The 27879-nt window shown below is 39.6% G+C and overlaps 1 protein-coding gene across 1 annotated transcript in view; it reads right to left on the minus strand.

The window, feature by feature from the left end:
- TBX15 (T-box transcription factor 15) overlaps window positions 1-27879 on the minus strand; it is a 144708-nt gene that overhangs the window by 62040 nt on the left and 54789 nt on the right. The window contains exons 2-5 of the mRNA XM_056123190.1: window positions 9353-9566; window positions 4167-4268; window positions 2328-2499; window positions 1156-1323 (exon numbers count right to left, since the gene is read on the minus strand). Of these exons, the coding sequence (XP_055979165.1) occupies window positions 1156-1323; window positions 2328-2499; window positions 4167-4268; window positions 9353-9566 (656 nt within the window). The remainder of the gene's footprint in view (window positions 1-1155; window positions 1324-2327; window positions 2500-4166; window positions 4269-9352; window positions 9567-27879) is intronic.

Raw genomic sequence — 27879 nt, forward strand, 5'->3', positions numbered from 1 at the left:
AGGTTTTAGTAAGGAATTTAAAAGAATCCAGTCATTTTAAAGGGACACATAGAACAAACTAATGGTCTTCCTCTACTTTGTATCAAAAGTGTTAAGTATTCCCAATTTCAGATTTGCCTTATGAATAACATAAGACAGCTGCTGAGAAGTCCGACTCATATATAACTTAACATTTATTGGAATCAGGGGTTGTATATAAATTCTCCTAAAAATTAAAGAACTGCTATTCTGCACGGCATACTGTCAGCACTTGATAAATGTTTAGTAAGTGAACGTTTTTTTCTATTTCTTTCATTGTCAGAGCACTGCGCATAATCCCCAGTACCTACTGCCCTATGTTGTATCAAATACTCATTTTGCTAAGCAGGCCTGAAATAAAAGGATTCAGATAAATAAAATGATTCTATTAAAGCAAATAAAAGGATTCATTTACTCAAGCAAAATAAATGAAAACTCTTCATTTCATAAAAGGAGTGGTTTTCTTGCCCACATCTCTGTGACTAAATGACTTCATTTCATCATTATGTATTTACATATCATCCATTCAACTAAAACTGTTTCTGCCTAAAGAGGAAATAAGTCTTAATCACTTCTATTTCTCTACTAAGTGACTGGAACGCTGTAACTTTTCAATAACTATTCATTAAAATAATGGGCATATTACAGACATGATACAGATATTAGTGTGGAGTTTAAGTACATGAACACAAATCTAACCTGGAAGTGTGAATGGAAATGAAGGGTATTAGAATTTCAGAGACGATGACTTGGATGTAAGAGGGAGGTATAAACATAAAATTGCAGATATATGAATAGGGAAAACATGAATCAAAGAGCACTTGCAAAGAAATTGCAAATAGTGAGGATCACTGGCAATAGTGTAATAAAGATCATGAACATAGATACAAAAATAGACAGAAATGAAATTGTTTAGGAGATACACTCATCTTGGTCAAAGATCTTGTCTCTGACACCTCTCAGCTGCTACCAGGTATTACCACACTGTCATCACCAATGACATTCCAACATTGAGTCTTACGTCTCCTCATTCCACCTCATCAGTGCCTCGTGGAGAAATAAACATATCTCAATGAAAGCATGAATACGTTTCTATAAAGTAGTGCTAGCAGGAGACCATCACAGTCAGCTTCTTACCTGCTGATTCTGATAGGCTGTGACTGTGGTGAAAACGGTCTCAGGAAAGTTGAATGTCTTCACTCCATCCCCAACGGGGACAGGCTTGGTAGGAGAAAGATCACTGCTAAAATCTTTGCGAATTACATGAACTCGAGGTTGGTACTTGTGCATAGAATGCAGAATAATCTGAAATGAGATGGGAAAATATCAGGCCAGGGATGGCTCTAAGGTCCCTACATCTTTGCAAGACAAAAGAAAGCACGAAAGGAAGGGCACAGATTGAGTGGTGGGATGTTAAGTAAAGTGGAAAATAGTGTAATTTTTCATAGCAAAAGGGACTCAGTTGTTGAACAGCTACCTGGAACCATTTAACAGAGTATTCCAATCACAGAGGGGGTAGATTTAATATGCTTTCTTTAATTGGATAAATGCTGAATGATTGTTTTGGTAACAGAAACGACGCTCAGCTAAAAGGACTCAGAACTTCTTCCAAGTGATAATCTCTTCCTGCTTCAAATTTTCAGCATGTTGGAAGCTCATACTGTCTTTGGTTTCTCCACATTATTATCTGCATTTTGTTATTGAGCTTATGGATAGTGTCTTATGTCGCATGAGAGAAATGAGATGTTTGTGTTCTCTATTCTTGAAAATTGTCATTTTCTTCAAAATAGGAACCATACTTGTAGCTTCTGTCTTCCTACAGCAACCAAGATAAATCCTCACATTCAGAGGACACAAGCTATAATGCCAAAGGTAAATAATACCATCTGGTAGTCTTGATACCTAGAAGTCTTTAAAATCTATGCTTCTTCTCTAAACTCACAAGTTACTTAACAAATCATCCATAACTATTGCTTCAATTATTTGTCTCAGTTTATTGCCTTGTGAGTTATCCCTTTAACTGCCATTATTTCTTTCATCATTGTTTAATTTGTTTCCTTTTGCCTCTTTAACTGAAGTGAGAGCTCTTTGAACATAAAAACCCTGTATAATACACACAACTTAAGGAAAACAGATATTTGGAAAAAGTTAAATCTGTAAAAAAAAAAAAGTTTCATAGGAGAAAAAAAAGAAATTGTTTACTTGACATAACATGGCATAGAGATTCTCATTTTACCTATTTGAAAAGTTTGCAGCAACTCATCACTAGAGCAAAAAGAGGAAGAGAGAGATGGAATTCTTTAACTCACATGCCCTTGATCATCCAGTTCATTGTTGGTCAGCTTGAGTTTGTCGAAACTAACCACCTGTCTCATCCAAGTGTCGCCAGAAGCTAGAGAATCAGGATGGATATAAACTCTTGGGGGTACCGGGGAGTCAGCATTGCCAGCTACCATCCACTTGGAGCTATGATACACATATCTGAGACAGAGAAGGAGAAAGAATTCAGAGACAGATACAGAGCAAATACAGAGACCCAGGATACAAGTCAAATGAGGAAGGAAGAGAAATGAAGAGATGGTAAAAATGAATATAAGATTAAGGAGAAAATATGAGGAAAAAAGAATAGAAATCCATGGAAAATGAGTTTGAGGGGAAAAAATGAAGAACAAGGTGAAGTAGTAGAAGGCAGAAAAGTATTGTGGTTAATGATCAAAGCTGCAACTCTCACAAGGAAAACATTCTCAAAATCCTTTTCCTCCTTTCTTCTCCTTTTCTCTTTGCTTGAATCACTGTAGGCATACAAGCATTCTAAGCCCATGTGTCTAACTTTGGTAAAGGTATTTTACTGCAACCTTTCACCTTTCAAATGCAAACCATATAATCTATTGGTCAGTTGTTCAGGATTTAGCTCCTTATTAAAAACATCTCCCATACTGTTCTATAAAACACAGCCATATGCAGAGGCACTCCAAGCCTCTGGCTTGTTAACCACTTCCTCGCTGACAATCTGAATTCCGGGACATTTCTATGGAAATGCAAGACATCAGTGTCAATGCAATCAGAAACACTACCAAATCTTCTGAGTTAGTGTTGTCTTTGATGACACTGGTTTAAAATACTATGATCGTCCACGTGATTGTCCTACAAAGTCACTATAAAGAGATGGAGTTGGTAATTAATGAGATCAATTTTCAAGACTTTGCCAATTTTCCTATATTTCTGATGAGTTTCCTTGGTGGATTTGACAGGTCCATTTCTCAGTCCTCAAGGATGATATGGAACCTGGTCCTTGGCAAACAGAAACACTCAGCTCAAATCACAACTCAAGATTCTCTAAGACAAATGTGAAAAGTTTCCTACTCCTGAATCCAGTCCAACTCTTTCTTGGCCAATTCTCTCCCACAATCATGTTGGTCTTGCTCTTCCCCATTTTCTCTCAGTCCCATATTCAAGGACTTAGGGGAAAGTTCTTAAACTTCACAAATTTCAAAATAACCCATGAGTCACTGGTATGGTTGAAATCTTAAGAAATCAATTATGTCACAATTAGTTTCTGAATAAGCCATCCAACAGACTTAGACTATTGACTTTTAATGACATTGAAGGGAAATTACTTAACAAACTTGCTCATAACCCATATTAATGAACAATTATTCTAAACCGATATTCTTCTCAGCTCTTTAAGCAATCTCCATAATTAAGCCATCAGATGTACAACTGAATGTACTATACTGATTCACTTATCCTTCCCCTCTATCAACTCATTTGACTTAACATCCATTTAATTTTTGCTAGCCTGGCAAACATTATACAACTGGCTCTGTTTGCTACCATCTACCCATAAACAACTCATTCACCTACCTCTATTTCTTATTCTAATACTTTTCAAACATTTCATTTAATGAATTAAAAGAAAAATCCTGGGGAATATGAAGGAGATAGTACAGTGGGCAAAGCACTTGGCTTGAACACAACTGACCTGGGTTTGATCCTAAAAACCACATTTGATTCACGAAATTCTGCTTGGAGTGAACCCCAACTGCAGTGCCAGGAGTAATCCCTGAGCTCTGCAGAGTGTGGCAAAAAAAGACCTATCCTGAAGTGCTAACAATGCTCATAATTCCACTTCCCATAATCACAATTACCTGTATCTTTTGTTGTCCACAGGTACAATGTCCATAGCTATGTAGTACTGCTGGTGTGGATCCAAACCAGTGATTTTCACTCTCATGGCCGGAAACATCCTCCTATGAAGGGAATAAGACAGTAAGTGAAGCAATCATAAAGAAAGTAGCAGGAATAAAAGCTTAAAGACTCTTCTTACTGGAACACAAGGCACACCAAAGCCCATTGCACTAATTTGTCTGATATCCATTTCACTTTGGAAATTATTACTATAAATTATACTAAACAATGACCTTAATAACCCCATTTTGAGATACAACAACTTTCATAGACTTTCTTTTACTGAATTATTTTTGATAATTCCACTTACCATTTCATTGTAACAAGCAATATAAAATAAAATATTTTGTGCCAGCAAAAAGGGCAGATTTGGGAGATTTTATCTTCATTTTAAATTAACTTTTATTGCTTAAATCACATCATCTTAACTTAAACTGACCTGTTTAGTTACTCATGCACTCATATGACTCATACAATACCCTGTTTTATATTAATCTCAAATGTTATATCAATAACTAACTTGTCTATCTACATATATATTTACTATATTATTAGACAATATAAGATTCTTGAATATACCTTGAATATATTCTTGACATATTTAAATATCTTATACTCTTCTCATTATCCAAGGAGATTATCACAGTTTATTGTAAGCAATCATGAAATATCTTGATTGAGTCTGTTTGAAAATGACCATTCTAGAAAGATGAGCACTGCTGAAGCCAGGACCTCTTCAGACAGTGAACCTCTGTATCTTCAGATAAAAACTGTCCTCTAGGGGCTGGAGCAATAGCACAGTGGGTAGGGCGTTTGCCTTGCACGCGGCCAACCCGGGTTCGATTCCCAGCATCCCATATGGCCCCCTGAGCACCGCCAGGGGTAATTCCTGAGCTCAGAGCCAGGAGTAACCCCTATGCATTGCCAGGTGTGACCCAAAAAGAAAAAAAAAAACCTGTCCTCTACCAGGGCATAAAGAAAATGATATCTTTGTATTCTGAAGAGTCATATTTTAAGTAATAATGGTCAACCACTTACTTTAAAACTTTATTTTAAGGGCTGGATAGTAGGTTTTCTCACATGTTTAATAAATGTAAATTAAAATGAACATAACTTAAAAAATTGAAAACTCTAAAGTTAGTTTCTCTATATTAATGACAAGCCTCATGTATGAAGGAATGGCAGAGGAACTCAGGTGTGTGGGAGCCGGGACTGAGACCTCCAAGCCTGCTTGGATGGTAATTGGGCCTCTTCCACCCAGATCCCCCATCTTCCAATAGCTAGACAGTTACACCCTCCAACTGCTGTGTAACCCCGTCAACAGCCAAGATCTAGAGACTATAAAACCAAGCTCCCGGAAGTGCATGGCCGCATTCACAGCTGCGCGACCTCTTATTGTCCAGTTCTCACTCTCAGAGAACCCGGAAGGCTATTGAGAGTATCCTCCCCACATATATACCTGACTGGGAACACCTGTAAAGGTGATTAGAGGCTGCCCCAAAAGCCTCCATCCCTCTCAGAAAGCCTGGCAAGCTACCGAGAGTATCCCACCAACACAGCAGAGCCTAGCAAGCTACCCGTGGCGTACTCCATATGCCCAAAACAGTAACAATGGTGATCCTCATTCCCCTGACCCTGAAAGAGCCCCCAACATGCCACTGGGCTACACTAGCACGTGACAGGGATGAACGGAGACATTACTGGTGCCCACTCAAACAAATCTATGAACAATGGGGTGATAGTGATAGTGATATGAATGTAAAAGATGATGCAAGCACCCAAACTAATGGCCATCAAAGTTTCATAATGCATAAAACTGTAGAAAAATGCCCACAAGTTCTGAGGCTGCTGTGTGTGTCCTAAGTGCAGAATAAGGAGATTAAACCACATGACTTCTAGTGTCCTTTAGGCAATAGTGCCATTGTTTCTACCACAATGGCTTGTTAAACTTACAAAAGCAAGCAAGGCCAGTATACAGCACTTTACAACTACTTTTGTAATTAAACAGGAGAAAAGGAATGATTGATTTTCAGGGTGTCTAGCATGAAGTTCACCATTCTTCTTTTACTATAAGAAAAAGGAAAACATCAAGTTCCTTGGTATGTCATTCATTTAGGAACCAGACATAAAAAATGTGCAGTTCAAAACTTTGGATTATCCTAAATGTTCTCTAGGGTACTTGTACACAAAATGCTGCACTAAGCTTAACCATCTGGGGCCAGTCAAGCAGGCTGAGCACAGTGCTAATGAGGTCAAGGTCACAGACTTGTTTCACATACAGCCTAATTGGCTTTGCCCCATTTCATGGCCAGAGACCATACCCTGACCTCAGACAACCATACTGCAAATGATGTACACTGGTTGTTTACATGAAGGGCTTTCTGTGCTAGCCACACATTCTCTATATATTAAAAGCGACTCAAAAAGCAAATATCTTAGCTAATGACATAGGTCAATGACATCATAATCATATTTAAGAGAATGTGCTAAAGAGACCATAGGTCTTGAGTGGAAACTGTGGTTGTCTTAAATACTTGTCAATAGTGATATGTAATTGTTCTTTATTTTCTACTAACAACATTTAAGATACTTCGAGGTATATAAGTAACACCTGAGAATCACTGAGTTTGGCCCAAAAACAAACCTCCCAAAAGCTATATATTTAATTCTTATGTTAGACTAATAAAATTTTATAACCAAATTTGGAACATCAAGCATAAGCTAGGCACTTTAATATGCATTAATTCTTGGCAAAAAAAAATGAGTACTTCTGCATAAGCATTTAAATTGCACAATTTAAAATTTACAAATCAGCAATTCCCATTCTTAAAAATAACCGCTTATGATCTCCTTGTATATACATACAGGAGATGTCATACAGTTAGATGTCATTTTGCCAAGGATAAAGGGAAAATATTTTCACATGCTCCCTGAGGTAAAAATGTGATTCCTCTGGCCATTTACTAATGCATTATTACATTAAAAGAGTAGTGTGATACTCTTACATTACTCTTTTTGTTTAGAAAAATTACAAGGAAGAAAATTGTCTTTCAAGATAAAGGTTTCAGAGCCACAAATAGCTAGCTGATAGGATGTTTGCCTTACATGAAGCCAACCCACATTCAATCCCTGGTGTTCTATATGGTTCCCTGAGCACCACCAGGCATCATCTCTGAGTGAAAAGCCAAAAGTAAGCCCTAAGCACCACCAGTTGTGACCCAAAAACTTAACCAAAAACAGAAAGAAAAGAAAGAAAGAAAGAAAGAAAGAAAGAAAGAAAGAAAGAAAGAAAGAAAGGGAGCAAGAGGAAGGAAGGAAGGAAGGAAGGAAGGAAGGAAGGAAGGAAGGAAGGAAGGAAGGAAGGGAGAGAGGAAGGAAGAAGGAAGAGAGGGAGAGAGAAAGGAAGAAGGAAGGGAGGGAGAGAGGAAGGAAGAAGGCAAGGGAGGGAGAGAGGGAGGAAGGGAGGGAAAAGTTTGTCTCATGTTTTTTAAACTAAAACTTTATCGGGGGAAGGGAGCTTGGGGGACAGGGTCTGAAACACATATTGCCTTGGATGTGGAGGGGAACTACCTTAGTTCCCAAAAACCCAAATTCTAAAATAAATGAGCTGCATAAGCTCATATAATTCATTAACCCTATCATCTATAAAACAAAAGAAAGGGACTAGATAATCTCTAAAATAGTCTTTAAAATACTGATTTTATTTCTTGAAGTGACTTCTTAAAAACTTACCAAAATTGCTTTGTCAGTATTTTAGCACAGTATGTCAAGTAAATCACAGAACCAAAGGAAAAAATAATATTTTATATTCACAAAATGAGATGTGCTTCTGTTTGATTTTATGGCTAAATTTAGACCAATTGTCTTTCAAATGCATTAATCCCTACAGACTCCTCTGTCCATGGTGCTGATTATATGGCTTCTATTGGTATGATCAAAGACAGAAGGCTTTGTAGGTTGCAATCATTCTTAGTCAGTAGAATTACACTTTGTAGCGTGAAAATATGTACAGGATAACTAAAATCTTCTGAGAAGTAAAATAATAGATACTTATATAGAATCAGTACAACTAATAAAATAGAAATTGGAATTAAAATCTAAAGGCATGTTATATAGAAAGAAAAATAAAATGCAAGGAAAACATTGAGTACAAAAGGAAGGGAATAAAGAGAATTCATAAAATAGAAAAATAGCATCGCATTTTTCATTTGTTCCAAAACAACTCAATCATAGTTGATATAACAACATCTACAGTAGAGGCAATCCGATATAGAAGTGATAAGCATAGCTTAGCTTCTAAACCTAAACAAAGACACATACGTAGTGTGTCACCATTGGAAATACTTAGATATATTCAGTTCTGAAGGCAGGGGCATAGAGAAGAAAACACAGCAGAGAAATCACCAACAACTCACTCATAAGTGAGTTGTAGGTAAGTTCAAGAATCAACTATAACTCACTCATAAGGTTATAGATGAATTCAAGAAGCTGTTCAGATGAACTGAATTTACTGAGGTGTAGGGAATGATATCAGGAACAAAAGTGACTGAGTACACTGACCTAACAGTATTAAATGAAAGCCCAAAATGAAACTTTGAAAGTCATATAGGAAAAGGAGCATTTCCTCTTTCTCCAAACCAACCTTAATGCCCCAACTAGGAAAAAATAACAAAAACTTTTCCCTTTAATTTCTGTTTTCTTTCCTGCCCTAATATTTCAAGGTCTGAAACAGGAATAGACTAAAACCCAAATAACAACAAAGAAATTGGATTGATCATAGTTCTCTAAAGTTGTTCTTCCTGCTAACCCTTCTAATAGTTTTTACTACAAAAATTTAGAGAAAGAGGTTCTAGAATAGAAAAAAAACAAAAAATACTTTATGTTCATTTAACTTTTTTTTTGATGGAAACTTCTCTATGCGCATACACACCAATGAATCGACATGTTCTTTTTCTTTAAACACCTAGTTTTATGAAGACAGCTTAGGATCAATAAGATTTTTTTTTTCTGTTCTGAAGGATGAGACCATGTCTCTTTGGTTTCGTTAAAGTATGTGTCACATTAAGTAAAAAGAAAAATGGAATTACTCCTACTCTCATTCTCTGTTTTATTTTGAAACTGAGTATTCAAAGAAATGTGTCCTTACCTGCCTGCTTTGGTGATGATCATTTCTGTTCCAATGTCATGGAACCTCTTCCAGAGGTCAGCACATTGCAGCTCCACCTGAATCTCTTCCATGGATGACATGGCCGCAGGCACAGTACCTGCAACGCCGGGACCCAGGTCAGTGTGAGTGTCAAAGGAGCAGGAGGTCCGCTCAGTGAGCACCTCGGAGTCTGAACCAGTGCTCTGCTCAGAATCTGAAAAATAAAGCATGGAGTCTCAGGTGAGAAACTGCTAAGCTCCCTACATTGTTTTGACTCTATAAAAGACAGAAAGAGGGCAGTTAGAGAGCTGAACAAAAGGAGGCATAAAATTGGGAAGCTCTGGAGCATAGCTCTCAGGTATTTATTTATTTGTGGAATGTTTTTTGTGATTTACAACCTTCTTTCAGTCTTAGTGTTTCCAACATTACATATGGCATTTAGTAAGTTTTAGCAACAGCTGAAAAAAATTGGTCCAAAACAGGCAATAGAAATAGTACCAGAGTTATCATATATGTTGAAGAGAATGAAGCAAAATCAGGGCAACAAAATCAATAAATACCAAACTTTTAAAAATAGCTACAGGCTGTCACTCTAAAATCTAGATTAGACTATTCCACGGGACTGGGTGGGGTGTGCAGGAATCAAGCTCCTTAAATGCAAACCACTCTCTTTTTATAGTTTTTTCTCTTTGTATATTCTAGTCATCAAAAGTAATGAAAAGTTGTTTGGGATCTTTACAAACACTCTGTCATATATTTTAATAAATGACTTTTCCTAAGAGTCCAATCAGGCCATTTTGGATGGGGAAAAAAATGATCTGTGTGAGGCAAAGATGTAGGCATATGGAAAAAGTTACCCAAAAGGGCGGCTGAAACAAAGGAAATAAATGAGTTCAGGAGCCACCTTGATTGGTTTCTGAAGTATGAGCAGAGAGGAGGGGTGACCCAAACAGGAAGGTAGAATTGAGAGCAACCAAATAAAAGGCTGGCATGCTAGGCCAGATGGTCCCTTTCTCCTTTGTCTTCTGTATTCTCAGCAGGAGCAGAAGGAGAATTTTCTGTAATTCTTAAAAGTGTACATGTCTAGGGGCTGGAGCAATAGCACAGAGGGTAGGACATTTGCCTTGCATGCAGCCAACCCGGGTTCGATTCCCAGCATCCCATATGGTCCCCCTGAACACCGCCAGGAGTGATTCCTGAGTGCAGAGCCAGGAGTAACCTCTGTGCATCACTGGGTGTGACCCAAAAAGCCAAAAATAAATAAATAAATAAAAATAAAAGTGTACATGTCTAAGGACTGAATGACAAGTGTTTCATTTCTGGAATTTTACAAACTTGTATCAACTTTTACAATTTTCTTAAGACAAATAGTACTGCAAGCCAAGTCTAACAACCCATTTCTCTAGGCAAGAAGGATCCTTAATATCTAGAATTTTTATTGATTCCTTTGTAAATAAACACAAAGATCAATAGATGCAGAAAACAACTTTGACAGCTGAAATTTCAATGCTGTAAAATTTTCAGCTTTATTTTCAATGCTGTAAAATTTTCAGCAGTGATCAAGGATTCACTGGCTCTGCAATCAGGAACCACCCTTGGTGGTGTTTAGGCGACCATATGGTAGGCCAAGTATGGAACCCAGGTTGGTGGGGCACAAGACAAGTGCTCTACCCTCTGTATTATGACTCCCACCCCCATGTTTTCAATTGCTGACCATCAGTCCTGGACAGAGAATAATGGAGAAAGGAAAGAATAAGAACCCAGACCATCTTCCTGCCATCCTTTCTCACTGTAGCAGGTCTACAACAATCCATCCCAGTTTACCCTTGTATTTTCCTTTTGTCTCAATCGTATTCCACAGCAGCATCTCTGGAAAGAATCTCATACAGCGTCTCCATTTATCTCATCCTCCCCACTTCCTCATCCTTCATATATAATATATTTGGTATACATCAAAACTGACCCAAAATCCTAAATAAATAATAGGGAAGCCTCTGCTCAAAATCTTTGTTTTATCTATGGTCCCTTATCCAGTCAAGATCTTCATGATAAAAAATAATTCATAACTAGGTTTTTTTGTACCCAAGCACATAATTGTATACCCTGGACTAAACATGAGCTAAATTTTCTTTCTTTTTTTTCTTTGACATTTTGGGTCACACCAGGCGATGCTCAGGGCTGACTCCTGGCTATGCATTCAGGAATCACTCCTGGCAGTGCTCGGGGGACCATATGGGATGCTGGGAAAAGAAACCGGGTCGGCCGCATGCAAGGCAAATGCCCTACCCACTGTACTATCACTCCAGACCCAATTTTATTTCTTTCAAGCCCAGACAAGTAAAGCTACTGGTCTAAGATGAAATCTACTATTGAGTGGTAAATCTCTTTCCCAATCTTGCTCTATAAGCCTTTTAGTAACAGAGACATTTTGTCATCCCACACTTGGCCAAACAGTAATTCCAGTTCCCTGATATGTGGACTCTCAAACCCCATTTTGTTCCTACAACTCCAAGAGCACCTCACTTATCACAAATATTGTGCATTTTTTCAAAAACCTCTCTAAACAAGTTTTTAAAAATAATTTTGCTCTTCTTTGGGCAATGAAGTATTATAAATTCTCAAAACTGAGTGCTAGAATTCTGAAAAAGTTGAACACAAACATTCTAGGTAGAGCCATGCAGAAAGTCTGAACTTACAATTCCTCTTACATGTGTTTAGGAAAGGAAGGGTCGATAAAGATATCACAGTACTGAGTGATATATACATATATGTGCACATATAAGGTAAAGGTAAAGGCCCTCCCGTTGATCGTCGATTTGCTCGAGCGGGCCCAGTAACGTCTCCATTGGAGACTTTGTTGTTACTGTGTCTGGCATATCGAATACTCTCGGTAGCTTGCCGGGCTCTCCGAGAGGGGCGGAGGAATCGAACTCGGGTCGGCCATGTTGGCCGCTTGTAAGGCGAGCGCCCTACCCACTGTGCTATCGCTCCAGCCCCATATATTCATATATATTAACCAATTTGATGCAAGGAATGAGAGAATCAAGAAAATATGAGACGAGTTTTAATTCACTATATCAGCTGTAATTTAGTGGGTATGCACCACAACAGATTAATTAGTAAGTCAAACAAGTCACTTAACTACAGTGAACCTGTTTCTTCATTGCGCAAGTAGACATATTAATTGGAAGACTTTTGAATCTCTTCCACCTCTAATAACTTGAAAAAGGGAAGAATTTTCTCCATTGTGGTTGCTAATAGTGACAACCCAGACAAACTTGATTAGAATCACAACCTTTTTTTTCTTTTTTGCTTTTTGGGTCACACGTGGCGATGCACAGGGGTTACTCCTGGCTCTGCACTCATGAGTTACTCCTGGTGGTGCTCAGGGGACCATATGGGATGCTGGGAATCGAACCCAGGTCGGCCGCATGCAAGGCAAAAGCCCTACCCGCTTTGCTATCTCTCAACCCCGGAATCATGACTTTTAAACCTGTTTGGATATGACAAGTTAAGCAAGACAAAATAAGAGGTACACAAATTCACATTTATTGAGAAGTTAAATAATTAAGTGCATTCTAATTCAGTCAAGTCCATCAATAAATACCTATTAGCATGGAATTCTAATATGAGACACAATGCAGAAAATTTTAAACACAACACAAGGCCTTGAAAACCTTCTCATGTTGATAAATTACATGTTTATGCTGGAGCGATAGCACAGCGGTAGGGTGTTTGCCTTGCACGCAGCCAACATGGCCGACCGGAGTTCGATTCCTCCGCCCCTCTCGGAGAGCCCGGCAAGCTACCGAGAGTATCTCACCTGCACGGCAGAGCCTGGCAAGCTCCCCGTGACGTATTCGATATGCCAAACACAGTAACAACAAAGTCTCCAATGGAGACGTTACTGGGCCCGCTCGAGCAAATCGATGATCAACGGGAGGGCCTTTACTTTACTTACTTTATTGAGTACTTACTATGTGCCCACTGCTGTGTTAGATTCAAAATACTGAAGCATACAATGGGTTCCTCTTAAAGGTATTGATTAAAAAAAAATAGAAACTGAGCACCAAATAATCAGAGGCCACTACAAATGCACCACATAGTTTTTGCCAGATTCATGTGTTCCCTTGTAGGTCACATAAGGATCCAGAGAGGGCTATAACAGTACTGGAGAGTCCATGGTTACTATGAAAGAAATGGGCAAACTGTGGAGGCATAAGCACCATTGCTCATGAAAAAGATACTTGGAGAAAATTACTTTTTTCCCTGGAATGTTTCTACATTTTCATTTCCTGAAAAATATGGAGTTCAATGACTTTTCTATAAATAATTCAAGCCAAATTTACAATGATATTAATGCACCATTCAAGTTTTTAAAAATAGTTTTGAGGATAGCCAGAACCTGGAAGAAACCTGAATGCCCAAGAACAGATGGCTGGTTAAAGAAACTTTGGTACATCTACACAATGGAGTACTATGTAGCTGTTAGAAAAGATGAAGTCATGAAATTTACATACAAGTGGTACAACATGGAAAGTATCATGCTAAGCGAAATGAGTCAGAAAGAGAGGGATAGACATAGAAAAATTGCATTCATCTGGGGGATATAAAATAATAAAATATGAGATTAATACCCAAGAATAGCTGAGATCAGCACCAGGAGGATTACTCCATAGCTTAGAGGCCAGGCAGGCATTCTAGGGAAAACGGCAGCTCAGATAGAGAAGGGAGCACCAAATAAAGGGTGTTTGGAGGATCCTCCGAGGAGGGGAGATGCATGTTGAAAGTAGACTATGGACTGAACATGTTTGCCACTCAAAGCCCCTTTTGCAGACCACAACACTCAAAAGGAGAGAGAGAACACAAGGGATTGCCCTGCCACAGAGGCAGGGTGAGATGGGAGGGATGGGGGTGGGAGGGATATTATCCATGGTGGTGGAAAATGGGCACTGGTGGAGGGATGGGTATTTGATCATTGTATAATCGAAACCCAAGCACAAAAAATTGTAAATCTACAACTGTACCTCATGGTGTTCCACTAAAAATTTAAAAAAAATTTTAAAAAATAGTTTTGAGGATGATGCTAATCATTCATCCTCAGTTATTTCTTAGCTGCCATAGATTATAAAAAAATAAATATATTTTTACTATCTTTTAACAAAAATACCTAGAGTGACAAAAAAAAAAGAAATTCCTAGCGTCATTAAGTCTAACAATAAGGTAAAGTATGCCACAAAACACTTTAAGTGTTGCCCTTAAAATATCAATTATTATCAGCATTCTGGATAAAACTTAAATTCAATCCTTTGTAAAAATACATTTATAAACAATAATTTTGCTAAATATGCATTACAATCAATAAATTCAGCTATTAATCAGGATCTATCATCAAGTTAAAGAATATAACTAAGCCTCTGAATACAGAATGCAGAACTACAAAGCAATTCATCCATTTAGAAATATAGTCTCTTGAAGATTGTAAATCACAACTTTGTGTTTAAAGAGATCTTCTGCTATTCCTGGTGTTTTGTGCCTTCTTGCCTTTATAAAAATAACCATTAGGAACTCCAAAAAACCTGTAGACTATCAGAAAGTTTCCTATAAATAGTATTTAAAAGGGGATACTTCTACAAATCAGAAATTTAAACAATGTTACATATAATTAAGGAAATAAAGGAGAAAACAGAGAACTACATGGAGCCGGTTATATGGAGCTGGTTACAAGTTACTGGAGAACAGCATAGGACTCAGAAGTCCAACCAATGTGACTATACCGAGTCCCCCAAATTTCTAAAGAATAAGATTCTAGCCATTAATATATATGTGATTCCTTCTAAGTCTGATCTGTTTCCATTGGTACTCTAACACTAAATTCCCACAGAATGTAATTTCGTTTAAGATGAGTTAAATCCTCAATGTAAAATATTAATAATAAAATTTTCTAAATTTATAGTTTACACATAATCTAATACAACACTCTGTATGATGAAGAAGACACAGCATATATTTCTATGCCCACCAATGAAACTAGGGAAAAGTTGAAAAGAGCATGGCTATAAAGAAATTCCTCTGCTTCCTGATCCTATGAGTATGTCTCCCCAAGATCATATACTAGTTTCAATCCTAGCAAACACAACCAACAGTTATGCAACACTTTCAATTACTTTGAGTATCCTCACAATTGAAATGGCATGCCAACCAAATTAACTTAATGCTTTGACTTAATGTTATTATTAGTATCTCTATTTTATATGATACTTACACATTAATTCTACCTTCTAAGGATTGAAGACTTTTGAAACTATATATATGTATATATATATACATATATATATATATTTTGCTTTTTGGCGATGCACAGGGGTTACTCCTGGCTCTGCACTCAGGAGTTACTCCTGGTGGTGCTCAGGGGACCATATGGGATGCTGGGAATCGAACCCAGGTCTGTTGTGTGCAAGGCGAATGCCCTACTTGCTGTTCCATCTCTCCAGACCCTTTAAACTATATTTAATTCCCTTCTTATTTAACCAAACACGTCTACTCTGTATAGACCAGGTAATATGTTAATGAGTGAAAACATGATATAGATAATGAATTTTTTTATTTAAAGGAGCTCAAAGTCTGATGTAAACGACATATAAATGGTTAAAGAAGACTAACTGTAAGGAGCACTTAGAAAAATGAAAGACCAAGAATTCAGGAGTTTTGAAGAGCAAGCAAGTCAATGACTATAAGATAGAAAAGTCCTGACAAGATGACATTTGAGAATGTGTTTTATGAGTTCAATAAGAGCAAGCAGGTGCCAGAGCAATAGTACAGCAGGTAAGCCATTTGTTTTGCATGCACCTGACCTAGGTTCGATCCCCGGCATCTCATATGGTTCCCAGGCATCACCAAGTGTAATTTTTAAGTGCAGAGCCAGGAGTAACCCCTGAGAATTGCCAGTGTGACTCAAAAAGCTAATTTAAGCAGGGCAATATTCTGAATAAGGAAATTTCATTCTCCAAGAACTACAAGTATGCTGGTATTGCCACTACTTGGAATACTTAAAGAATAGAGGAAGCAAGATTAGAGACAGAGTTAGAATATTCACATTTTTTTCTAGTAAATAAATATTTATTTAGCATGTACTAAGTACCAGCCACTCTTTTGATTTCTCAGGACAGAGAAAAAATAAAAGTCCCTGCTTCAGGAGGTTTATCTGAGTATGATATGTAGAGTTTAGAATATATTTTTTATACCAATGCTATTTTTATTCTTTGTTTTCCTTTTTGGTTTGTGGGCCACACCCAGTGGTATTCAGGTGCCTCTCTGGGCTAATCTTTGTGGTACTTAGATAGTGTTTTCTTTTAATGGTGATAGCTCTGTCTCGTCTTTCAGACTCTGTATTTCATAAGCTGAGTTTCATATTTTGTCAAGTCTCCCATACAACATGGTTATACCCTGAATTTGAGATGGGAAATGAGTGAAAAAGAATAGCTAAGAAAGAGGTGTATAATTTTCTGAAATTGAATGCACAGTGCCACTAACATAACACCAGACTCGGCTGTCATATTTTGCCACAGGGAGAAGACAGTTTGAAATAACTTAAGGACAAAGACCCATCTCAGATGCAAAGTAATTTTTTCTGCCCATGACTTGGACATGACTACATTGAGCAGCACTTTCTCCGTGTTATTGGCAAGTCAGCATCTTCTTGGCTTACTTCTGAATATTAAAATTCCCAATCAGAAGACTCTCACAGTCCTCTTTTGGCTCTTTCACCCCAGGAAGGTCATCAAAAGCTTCAAACCTCAGCATCACTCTATGTACTGGGCTTAAGTAAACTCCTATTTCCAGGGTATCCCTTCAGTGGAAAATGATTCTGGGATGTCAGATTTTATCAAGTAGCTTAGTATAAAAAGTGGTGATGAAACTTTTCATAGATAATTCTAAATATGGTAGAAGCAGCGCGTTTGGCATGAACCTCAGTACGGACTGAGCCCAAATTTGATACCCAGTCCAGAGCTTCAAGGGAATGAACTATAACCCAGGTTGGATTAAACTAAACCTATGATGATACAAATACTCAAACGAGCCTGTTAGGTGACTTTAGTAATGGAATGAACTGTCTGAGCTCTTTGTGCCCTCCAAGTTCTATTTGGGAAAAGAAGGTGGGTAATCTGAAGCCTGCAATTCTCATGCCAATTAGCCAATTAAGAAGACCAAGTGCACATATCTTTCATCTGCCTAAAGCACTCTCCACCACCAACTCTGCCAGTGATACACACACAATCGGAGCCAAGATCCCAAAGTCATCTGGGAATCTAAGCCTTTTAAAGAGGCTTCACAAACAAGTGGCACCAGTAATTGTTATTTCTATTTCTTGTTGATTAAAGACTCAATGCCATTAAAAGATTCAGCCTCTGCTATTCCAGCATGTTTTGAAGGTGGAAGCAAAGAAGAGAAGTGACAAACACCACGGCAGATACATAATCTCATGGAATTTTCACCATAACCCTATGGAGTGGTCATTATTGCTACCAATTAACAATGAGGAAATGAAGGTTTGGCAAGACTAAAAAGACTTTTCTCACACTAAATAAATAGTGGTATAGGAATCTGACATCGTATTCTTTCCACTACACAGTGCTGTCCAGTTATCAGAACTAGAACTACAGAACTGTATGTTCTCTACTCTACAGAACTTGGAAATGGCAGGAAAAACTCTCCAGCTACTCTTTGTTGTAGATAACTCTAAAGTAACTGAAACATCGTCAAGTTCTTTTGTCAAATGAGGGTCAAATGAGAATTTTCTTTCTCAATAGCAGGAGAATTCAAGAATAATTTAGGTTTCTTCATCAAGTTATTATTAAGTGTAAAAATTCTCCTTTCAGGGCAGCTCAGATAGAGAAGGGAGCACCAAATAAAGGGTGTTTGGAGGATCCTCCCAGGAGGGGAGATGCGTGTTGAAAATAGACTATGGACGGAACATGTTTGCCACTCAAAGCCTCTTTTGCAGACCACAACACCCAAAAGGAGAGAGAGAACACAGGGGATTGCCCTGCCACAGAGGCAGGGTGAGATGGGAGGGATGGGGCTGGGAGAAATATTATCCATGGTGGTGGAAAATGGGCACTGGTGGAGGGATGGGTATTTGATTATTGTATAATTGAAACCCAAGCACAAAAAAAATTGTAAATCTACAACTGTACCTCATGGTGTTTCACTAAAAAAAAAAAAAGTTAATAAAAAAAAATTTTTTTTAAATTCTCCTTTCATTGTATTTTACTTCTGTTCCCAGTCCTACCTTGGCAAACATCCAAATGAGATAGATAAAGATCACTGTCAATGTCAAATGACACTTTGCTTTCATCTAGATCAACATAACATTATTATATCCGTAGGAATGTGGCATCTAATTTAACACTATGTACCCAGTGAAATCCCAACAGTTTCCCCTTCAAAGTACTGATGAGAACTCATCCAAACTATCGCTAACTTTTCCTTTCATACTTGTCAGTTTCCTTTCATACTTGGCAGACAGCAGAAAAATACCCAACGTCATATCTCCAAAAGATCATGATACCACCAAATTTTCCCAGGTAGACTGACCCGGGCTGAGAACTCTGGGGCCTTGTCAGAATGGTGCTGAGCAGAATCCCATTTCTGCTTGAAGTCACAGAAACCCACAGCCATACCTGACACCCTCCAAATTAGAAACAAATTAGAAACTGAACCTCATCAAAGGTTCCAAGTGCCAAGCCACTAAATGGTTCTAGATCCTAGACCATGCAGCAGCATATATGGTCTAAAGACAACTCAAAATTTCATAGTTCTGTCAGTCCAGTGGCATCACAGCAAATCTTACTAGAAAGTTGCATAGAAAACCACAAAATTCAATGAGCCTAATAAATAATAAAGAAGACTCAACTAGCAATAACCAGCACAGCAGATCCACAGAAAAGGACGTTAGTAACATTATTGTGAGATATAATAACGATCACAGCTTGACTCCTATTAGGGGGTGGGTGAGCCCACAACCCACCCAAACAGAGCACCAGTAGTCAAAATCCTCCAGAACCCAATCACCACCATGCTCATGGCCTATCTCCACAGGCTTGGGATAAGCCTCATCCATGAGTGAATCTGTTGAAAAACTCAGGTATTCAGGTTTTGTGACCAAAATCTTCAGGATCTCATGGAGTCAGAAATGAGCTCTCCAAGCATCTCCCTGTTATTCCCGGAACTTGATAGCCATACCCACAAACTGCCTCTGGCGCCATATAAGCTCATTAATGGCCATGATCCACAGACTCACAAATAAATCTTTCCTGAGAGCAACAAGCTGCAGAGATGCCTCCAGACCCCAAAGTCACCATCCACTTAAAAATTTAACTTCAGTTGTATCACCCTATTTAAAATTTTAGAATTCCTGGAGCAACATCTCATACTCTACACCACCGATGTACCAGGAGTAGCACACCACAGTGGATAGGGTGTAAAGAGAAGACAAGTGATCACAATAAAAAATAAAATAGCACCCAGCCTAACCTGTAACAACATGTTAGTAATCTCTTATACAAGGGCTTAATGGCTCCAGGGTGAGATACAACAATCTTCACACACTTTCTTCTAAGGAAATTTTTTGATCATTTTTAGTGGATTATTCATAACAAGCAATATAAAACAAATTATTTAGGGCCTGCTATGGAGGCAGGCTTGGATGGTGGTTGGGAAAATTCTAAATAATGGTGGTGAGAATGTGTAATGGTGGTGAGATTGTTGATGGAATGTTGAATTTAATAAATTGTTGTGAACAACTCTATAAAAATGAAATTAAATTTTAAAAATCTACTCCTATTGATCTAAGATTTGATAATTCCATTTGCTTTTGTGTGTGACAAACAATATACAGTAAATCTGTTTGTGTCTTCAAGAGGGCAGACTGAGATGACAGATGGGAAACTTAGACATTGGTCGGGGAAGGACACACTGGTGGTGGGGTTGGGGCTGGAACATTTAAGGCCTAAACAACTCTATTATGGACAACTTGGTAAATCATGGTGTTATAATTTTTTTAAAAATTTTTTAACTGGCACTATCTGAACTAAAATCTTTCCAAGTCACTGAGTTTAGTAAATTCAGTCACATCTATGTGAAGCAATCGCAGCATCTTAAAAATTCTAGCTACCAATTTTCCTCCATATGACTAGAAGAAGGAAAGGTGCTTATGGTTATGAAGATAAAATGAGAGGAAAAAAGGTTCTTAACAAATGCTCAAGCCGATGACCCTGAGAGAGGTGTGGCATAGAACCTCTCTCCTTAGGAACTAAGATAATAATGGCATGCTGCACAGGTGACTGTTGATACTTCCAGACCCCACCAGACAGAATGTCCACATACAAAGAGGTGGGTTTTATGGAGATGGTTCCAGGAAGAAGAAAAATTCTTTAGAATTCCACAGACCCAGGTGTATGACTTGAAGCAAGTGACTTTCTGGGTAAATTTCCTAATCTAAAGTCATTGAGATGCTTGTGACTCTCAGTAGTATCCCGTGTGCTATCTCAGTAGTACACAATGAAGTTTATGAAGTACTAGTTCTGTCCTTCACTTGAAAAGCAGGCAATCACAGGGCGTGAGCTTTCCTCCCAGTCATGTTCCTGTTCATATCTGAGAAGGAGTAACAAGGTTTGTGCTCTTTCAAATGGAGGAAAGTAAACCCCCACGAAGAAAGTTTTAACTATAGAACAAAAAAGAATATATGGTGAAGAAATAAGTCTCAGAGTCAAAACTATCAAAATTGAGTGGTATTAGAAGGAGAAATGATAGAAAGGCAGAGAGGGGACCTAAAATGTCAACTCTGTCACTGTTACTGTCCTCCTGTTGTTCATTGATTTGCTCGAGCAGGCCCAGTAACGTCTCCATTGTGACAATTGTTACTGTGTTTGGCATATCGAATAAGTCACGGGGAGCTTGCCAGGCTTTGCCGTGCGGGCGAAATACTCTCAGTAGCTTGCCGGGCTCTCCAAGAGGGGTGGAGGAATCGAACTCGTGTCAGCCATTTTGGCTGCATGCAAGGCAAACGCCCTACCCGCTGTGCTATCACTCCAGCCCAAATGTCAGCTCAGAAGGCCTAATTTTATATGAGTCTAACATTAAGTGTTGCTCTTCTGGTCTGCGTGGTTGCCCTACTTTGTGAACGGCAATGACTCTAATTTTAGAGAGACAGTAACAGCATGAAGCCTCGGATGGAGTTCAGTCATAGAGCACTTGCTTTGCATTCTGTGAGGCCCTTGGTTCAGTTCCCAAGCACTGCCAAGAGCACCCCCTGAAAGCTGCCAGATGAGGACCCCAAACAAACAAAAGATAAGAGAATAACAAATGAGAACGGATATTATGCTCATCTTCAGTGAGGAAACAGGAAGGTAACACTAGCCTGGAAAAAAGGAGCAACAAGATAAACCTTGGCTAAAGAAACATCCCCAAAGCAGTGCCTCAGGAAAGGGAGAAAGAGCTTCAAGGAAGCAGGACCTCTTGTCCCCAAACTGACAGTCTTGTCAAAAGCACTTGTACTCTCCAGCTCAAGAAAGGAAAATATACAGTAGCAAGGCAAAAAAAATCTAGGGCCTGATGGAATCTCCAAGGGAACACGAAAGTGAGGCTGATAATTGGGTATTTGAATCTTTTTGAAAAGTAAGAACATTGAGAGCTGACCAAGGAAATATGCCCTGTACCACTTGTTCAGAAGTATAAAGGAAAAGAAAGGACCTAGCTCTCTTCTCCTCCAAAGTTTGAAGTCATCCCCAGTCCCACATCACCTTCAGAAAGTCTGAATCAAATGCATTACCACCAAAAGGAATGCTCTGGGGGGGGGGGGGGGGGGGGGTGGATGGGAGGGACGCAGAGGACAGCAGCATGGAAAATGGAACGAATATCCTGGGATTCGCCATTAAACTTTACATATTTAGGGCAGCAGTGGTGATACAGTAGGTAGGGTACTTGCCTTGAATGAGGCCCACCCAGGTGTGAGCCCAGACACCTCATATGGTCCCCTGAGCCCCACCAAGAGTAATGTCTATGTGCAAAGCCCTGAGCAACGCTAGTTCTGGCCCCCAAACAAAAACAAATGAACTATTTCTATAAAGCAAAGGCTTTCTAATTACAATTCACCAAATCTGGCTTGAGATATTCTCAAAACTTAGAATCCTCACATCCCCGACCTCTGCAGGAAATCTTCACCTCCCTGCTCTCTTCTGTCTCTTTCCTTCTTGTACAGTCCTTCCCACAAGAGAGTTGTCAAAAGATGCTAATCTCAGAACAGGTTTTTGATGAAGGCCAAGAAGATGGTGGGAGAGAGTTAAGAAATTGCCCAACGCTGACCTTTTTTTGTTTTTTTAAATCAGAGGCTGACTTGGGAACCATAAAGTCAACATGTGATTCCTCACTCCATTTCTGACTCCAGAGTCGTCTTGGCCAGGTTACTTCACCACTTGCTCCTCAGCCCAAACCTTGGCTCTAGAAAATCTCTGTTTTTCCCAGCCTGCCTACCTTGCAGGGCCAGAATGACCCTTGAAGAGATAATGTTCTCCAAGTGTGTCAGCAATTCAGAAACAAACACCTTCTCACACCGCTGGGGGAATGACCGCTGTCTCTGCCTCGGAGGAGTGCTGGTCTCCCCCCACCGTGGAACAACAGGATGTCCTTGCCAAGGTGGCTCCTGGTCTCCTCCCCCAAACTTTCATCACTGCCACGGCCTTCCCACTCCCAACCCAGCCCAGCCCAGCGAGACTTCAGGCAAGGGTCCATGGCATTTAGACACCCTCAGAGCTCCCACTTCAGTCCCCGACGTGGTGCCAGTGCAGCATCTGTCATGATGACCCAGCCTGAACTGTATTTAGAACTCTGGGCATGGCACCGAGTCCTGGCCTCTCTCAGAGTGACAGATTTCCTAAGCACCTGGGCTTGTGAGTCAGGTGCTCCTCCTCCTCCCAGGAACGACTTTCCTAACAGCCAGCTTCCTACCGAGAAGGGGTGTCCTTCTCTAGGAGGCCCCTTCAGTCAACTCCAGGCATGCTATTGTATCACGCTGTCTTGAATAATCCATAGTTTTCAGAAAGTCCTCAGGAGATGGCAGAGAAAAGACAACACAGTGAGAAAATTCATCAGAAAGTGGGTGGAGTGCTCTGTCAGTGTGTTTGTCTTACAAAGACACATTTCCCTGGAATTACATAGAGTGCTCAGAGTTAACCAGAAATCATCTGTGATTGGAGAAAATCTGCCTGTGATGTTTGCCTTTTAGCTCAACAGCATATTATTGGCTTAATCTTCTTGGCTGCTCTATACCAGTTCTAAAAGTAGCCTACAGGAATGTATTTTTCAAAAAAATAATAAGGCCCTCCCGTTGATCGTCGATTTGCTCGAGCGGGCCCAGTAACGTCTCCATTGGAGACTTTGTTGTTACTGTGTCTGGCATATCCAATACTCTCGGTAGCTTGCCGGGCTCTCCGAGAGGGGCGGAGGAATCGAACTCAAAAAAATAAATCAAAGAATTGTGTTATTCCTAGTTCATGATTTTAAAAAATTAATCTCTTTGGGAGAAGGCACAATTGCCAGTAGTACTCAGGGCTTATTCCTGGCTCCGTACTTAGAGACCACAAGGGTGCCAGGAATCAAACCGTGGTCTTTATGCAAGTGGATCACTTTACCCACTATACTATCTCTCTGGCCCATAAAAATTAAGTCCTGGATCCCCAGTAAAATAAAAATCAAATCATAGTATTATGAACTTTTAAAAAAATAAGTCATAACATGTACTTCCACTTTATTCTCCACCCAGGCAGGCAAAATGGTCATTGTATGTATAGCAGTGAGTGGACCCTCACTTTTAAGAATCACTACACACACGTAGCCCTAGGTTCTTAACTCTGCACAGGAAAAGTATAAAGACATTTTTCCCAATTAACCCTCAACTCTCCACCCCAGGGTCCCTAAGCTCAGTCTCACAGAGAAACACTGTCATTTAAAAGTCATCAGTGTTTGGACTCTCCCCTTTTCTAGGCAAGGAACCAGCACTCAGATAATGTGGTTTTAGGATCATGGCATCTAATCCATTTAAGGATTATTCCCCTATCCACCCTATCCCCACTGCTCAGATGGGTGTGTTAATCATCACCTCCCTTTGTTCTGTAATAAATTCAGCCCCAGCTAATTTCAAATCTCTCTGCATCACTGGAGTTTAAAGATGGCATTTTGACAGGTCAAATATTTAGAATCAATAGACCACCAACCAGTCAAAAATCTTAAGTAGTTTGAGGAACATGTGGAAGCAATTTTTTCCCAAGAATTCACAAGTCCAGAGGACGAGAGCTTATGGATTCCTATGGAGTACTGTATTTACTAAACTGTGACTCTACAGACCACAACCCACAAGTAATCAGAATATATTTATCTGCAAAGGCAAATCTTCCCTCTCATATCAAGTATCATCTATGTTATCACACACAAATTACAATAAAATATACACAATATCGCTTTTTTTGCTTTATTGGTTTTGGGTTTGGGGCCACACTTGGCGGTGCTCAGGGCTCACATCTGGATTTAAACTGAAGGATCACTCCAGGTGGTGCTCAGAGGACCATATGGGGTGCCAGGATCGAACCCAGATAGCCACGTGCAAAACATGCACCCTGCCTGCTGCACAATCTTCCCAGCTCTAATATCTTTAGAAAAAGAAGGATAATGGAACCAGTGTGATAGCTCAAAGGGCTGGAGTACAAACAGCATGCTGGAGTTCTGGGTTCTGTCCTTGTCACTAAATAATGCCCTGAGCACAAATAATCCCCATGCCCTGAGCCAGTCTACTAACCTCCAAATATGGCCGCACAATATAAACAAGCAAAAAAGGTCCCGAAAAAATTTAAGATATAGTTATAGCATACTGATCACAGATTTAAATTAAAAATGTTATAGGCTAGGGAATTTCACAGTGACCAGAAAACTTTTTGTGACACTGTTCATAATTACTTATGTTTATCACAATTACCTCAATTTCACGCAGTGAATATTTTGAGTATTTTATAAAGGAAAAGGGTTGAGTTTCCCTCTCTGCCCTAACCAGAGCAGTAAGCAGAGCAGCTGAAGACCTCCAGGACCCAGCCACAGCCATGCTAAAACCACTCTCCACATGCTTGGACGAGCCTCACGCACGAAAGAACAGGAAGAGGAACCCAAGTGTGCGGGACCCGGGGCTGAGATCTCCAAGCCTGCTCGGTTAGGGACTGGGCCTCCTTCACTCAGATCCCCCATCTTCCAGTGGCTAGACAGTTACATCCACCAACTGCTGTGTAACCCCATCAAAGGCCAAGATCCAGAGACTATAAAGCCAAGCTCCCGGAAGCATGGGGTTACGTGACCTCTTACTGTCTAGTTCTCGCTCTCAGAGAACCCGGCAGACTATTGAGAGTATCCTGCCCGCATATATACCTGACTGGGAACACCTGTAAAGGTGATTAGAGGCTGCCCCAAAAGCCTCCAACCCTCTCAGAGAGCCCGGCAAGCTATGGAGAGTATCCCACCCGCATGGCAGAGCCTGGCAAGCTACCCGTGACTACTCGATATGCCAAAAACAGTAACAATGATGATCCTCATTCCGCTGACCGTGAAAGAGCCCCCAGTATGCCATCAGGCTACACTAGCACGTGACGGACAAATGGAGACGTTACGGGCGCCCGCTTGAGCAAATTGATGAACAACGGAATGATAGTGATAGTGATAAAGGAAAAACAATTACATAAAAAATTTCACTTCTAGGTTTTTCCTAACGAAGAGGTTTTAACCTATAGCCAATAAATGGGTTTGAGAAACTCATAAGCAGCTTAAAATTAGAAGCTGCATTTGTAAGAGCTTGGCATTTTCTGACATGAAAATATATGGTGTTTCTGTGTTTCTCTTAGGATTTGTGGCTTTAAAAGAACAAGAACCAGGTCCAGAGAAATAGTACAGTTGGTAGGGTATTTGTCTTGTATGCAGTCAACCAGGGTTCGAACCCCAGCAATCTCTAAGATCCCCTGAGGACCGCCAGGAGTAATTCCCGAGTACAAAGCCAGGAGTAACCCCTGAGCATCACCAGGTGTAACCCAAAGAGCCAAAAAAAAGAGAAAAAGAAAGAGAAAAGCTCATAACAAAGTGTGAGCTCCAGCACACGACCATCAAGTGTACATAAGCACTGTGATCAAATGTGTTCACTGCCAATCACTGCAACAACTACAAAAAGTCAGGAAAAGGGGGGAACATTTTTTAAATAGAATCAATGATTTGATAGATTTTCTTCCAATAGAAAAATGTCCATTATCCAAGTTCTTTTCTACCTTAATTTAAAGCATTTTCCTTCACCATATACTTCAAATAGAAACTTTCTTGAAAAGGACAGAAAATATTAATGGGTATATCTTAAGAGATATATTTTTGTGTCTCTTATAAAATGGTTTTGCTTCTCTGTGACTGATGAAAAGGTCGACTAGGACCCTCAAACTTTCTTAATAGTACTCAGTGTTTCCTTTTATCTTTATTTTAACACAGTACACACATATGGTATAAGTGGGGGAGAAATTCCATTATAATCGATAGCAAATCACTTTGAGAGAGGATTAAAGGTTGAAGGGGGGCACACCTGGCAGTGCTCAGGACTTACTGCTGGCTCCCACTCAGGGATCACTCCTAGAGGGGACTAAGGAACCATATGTGTTGCCCAGGGCTGAACGCTGATCGTCTGTGGGCAAGATAAGTAACCTGACCAATGTACTATCTCTCTGCACCCATAAAGTATCTTTAATGCAGAAAATGTGACTCTTCCTTACCACTTTCACTATTTCACTCTCTGGCTCTCCAGACACATCACAGTGTCGCCAGGTTGTGCCTCTTGATGGATGCAGAAATGACAGCAAGTTCTGCTTTGTCCAAACACCTCACCAACAATATACAGTCTGCTGGTGATATCATGTCTCAAAAGAAACCGTCCTCCCAAACACCAACCCACCCATGTCCTTTAATGGCAGATTCTGTGTCTGATGCTGAAGCCAAGAGTTCACTCCCCAGGGAAAGCTGGGTACAGCAAGTAGGTGATGCCTGTGGCTGGACAGTCAAGGCTTTCCTAAAGGCCATGGCATTCGAGCCTGCCCAGGAAAAGAACATTTTGATGAGCTCAGTTTGCTACTGAGAACCTCCTTGCCCTCACAGTCTATTTTTACTGTCCTGTGACACTGAACACTGGTCATCAGAAGGAATGCCCAATTGAGTCAACCTCTCTATTATTTATCATTTATCATTCTATGGTGAAAGTAGAAGAAGGCAAGAGACTGGAATCTGGTTGTGACCTTGTGGTGACAGTGAGGATGACAATTTAACACTGCTGATTTTCATGGGGTGTATCCATGGAAAGTGGCTACAGAATCCTATTTCTAACCCAGCCTGGAGAGTCCTCAGTTGGGTAAAATAAGATAAATGAAAGCACTTTGTAAGCTATAGAGTGATTTAGAAATGTGTAT

The sequence above is a fragment of the Sorex fumeus genome, unplaced genomic scaffold, assembly GCF_029834395.1.
Source record: "Sorex fumeus unplaced genomic scaffold, SorFum_2.1 ptg000001l, whole genome shotgun sequence".
NCBI classification, from domain to species: domain Eukaryota; kingdom Metazoa; phylum Chordata; class Mammalia; order Eulipotyphla; family Soricidae; genus Sorex; species Sorex fumeus.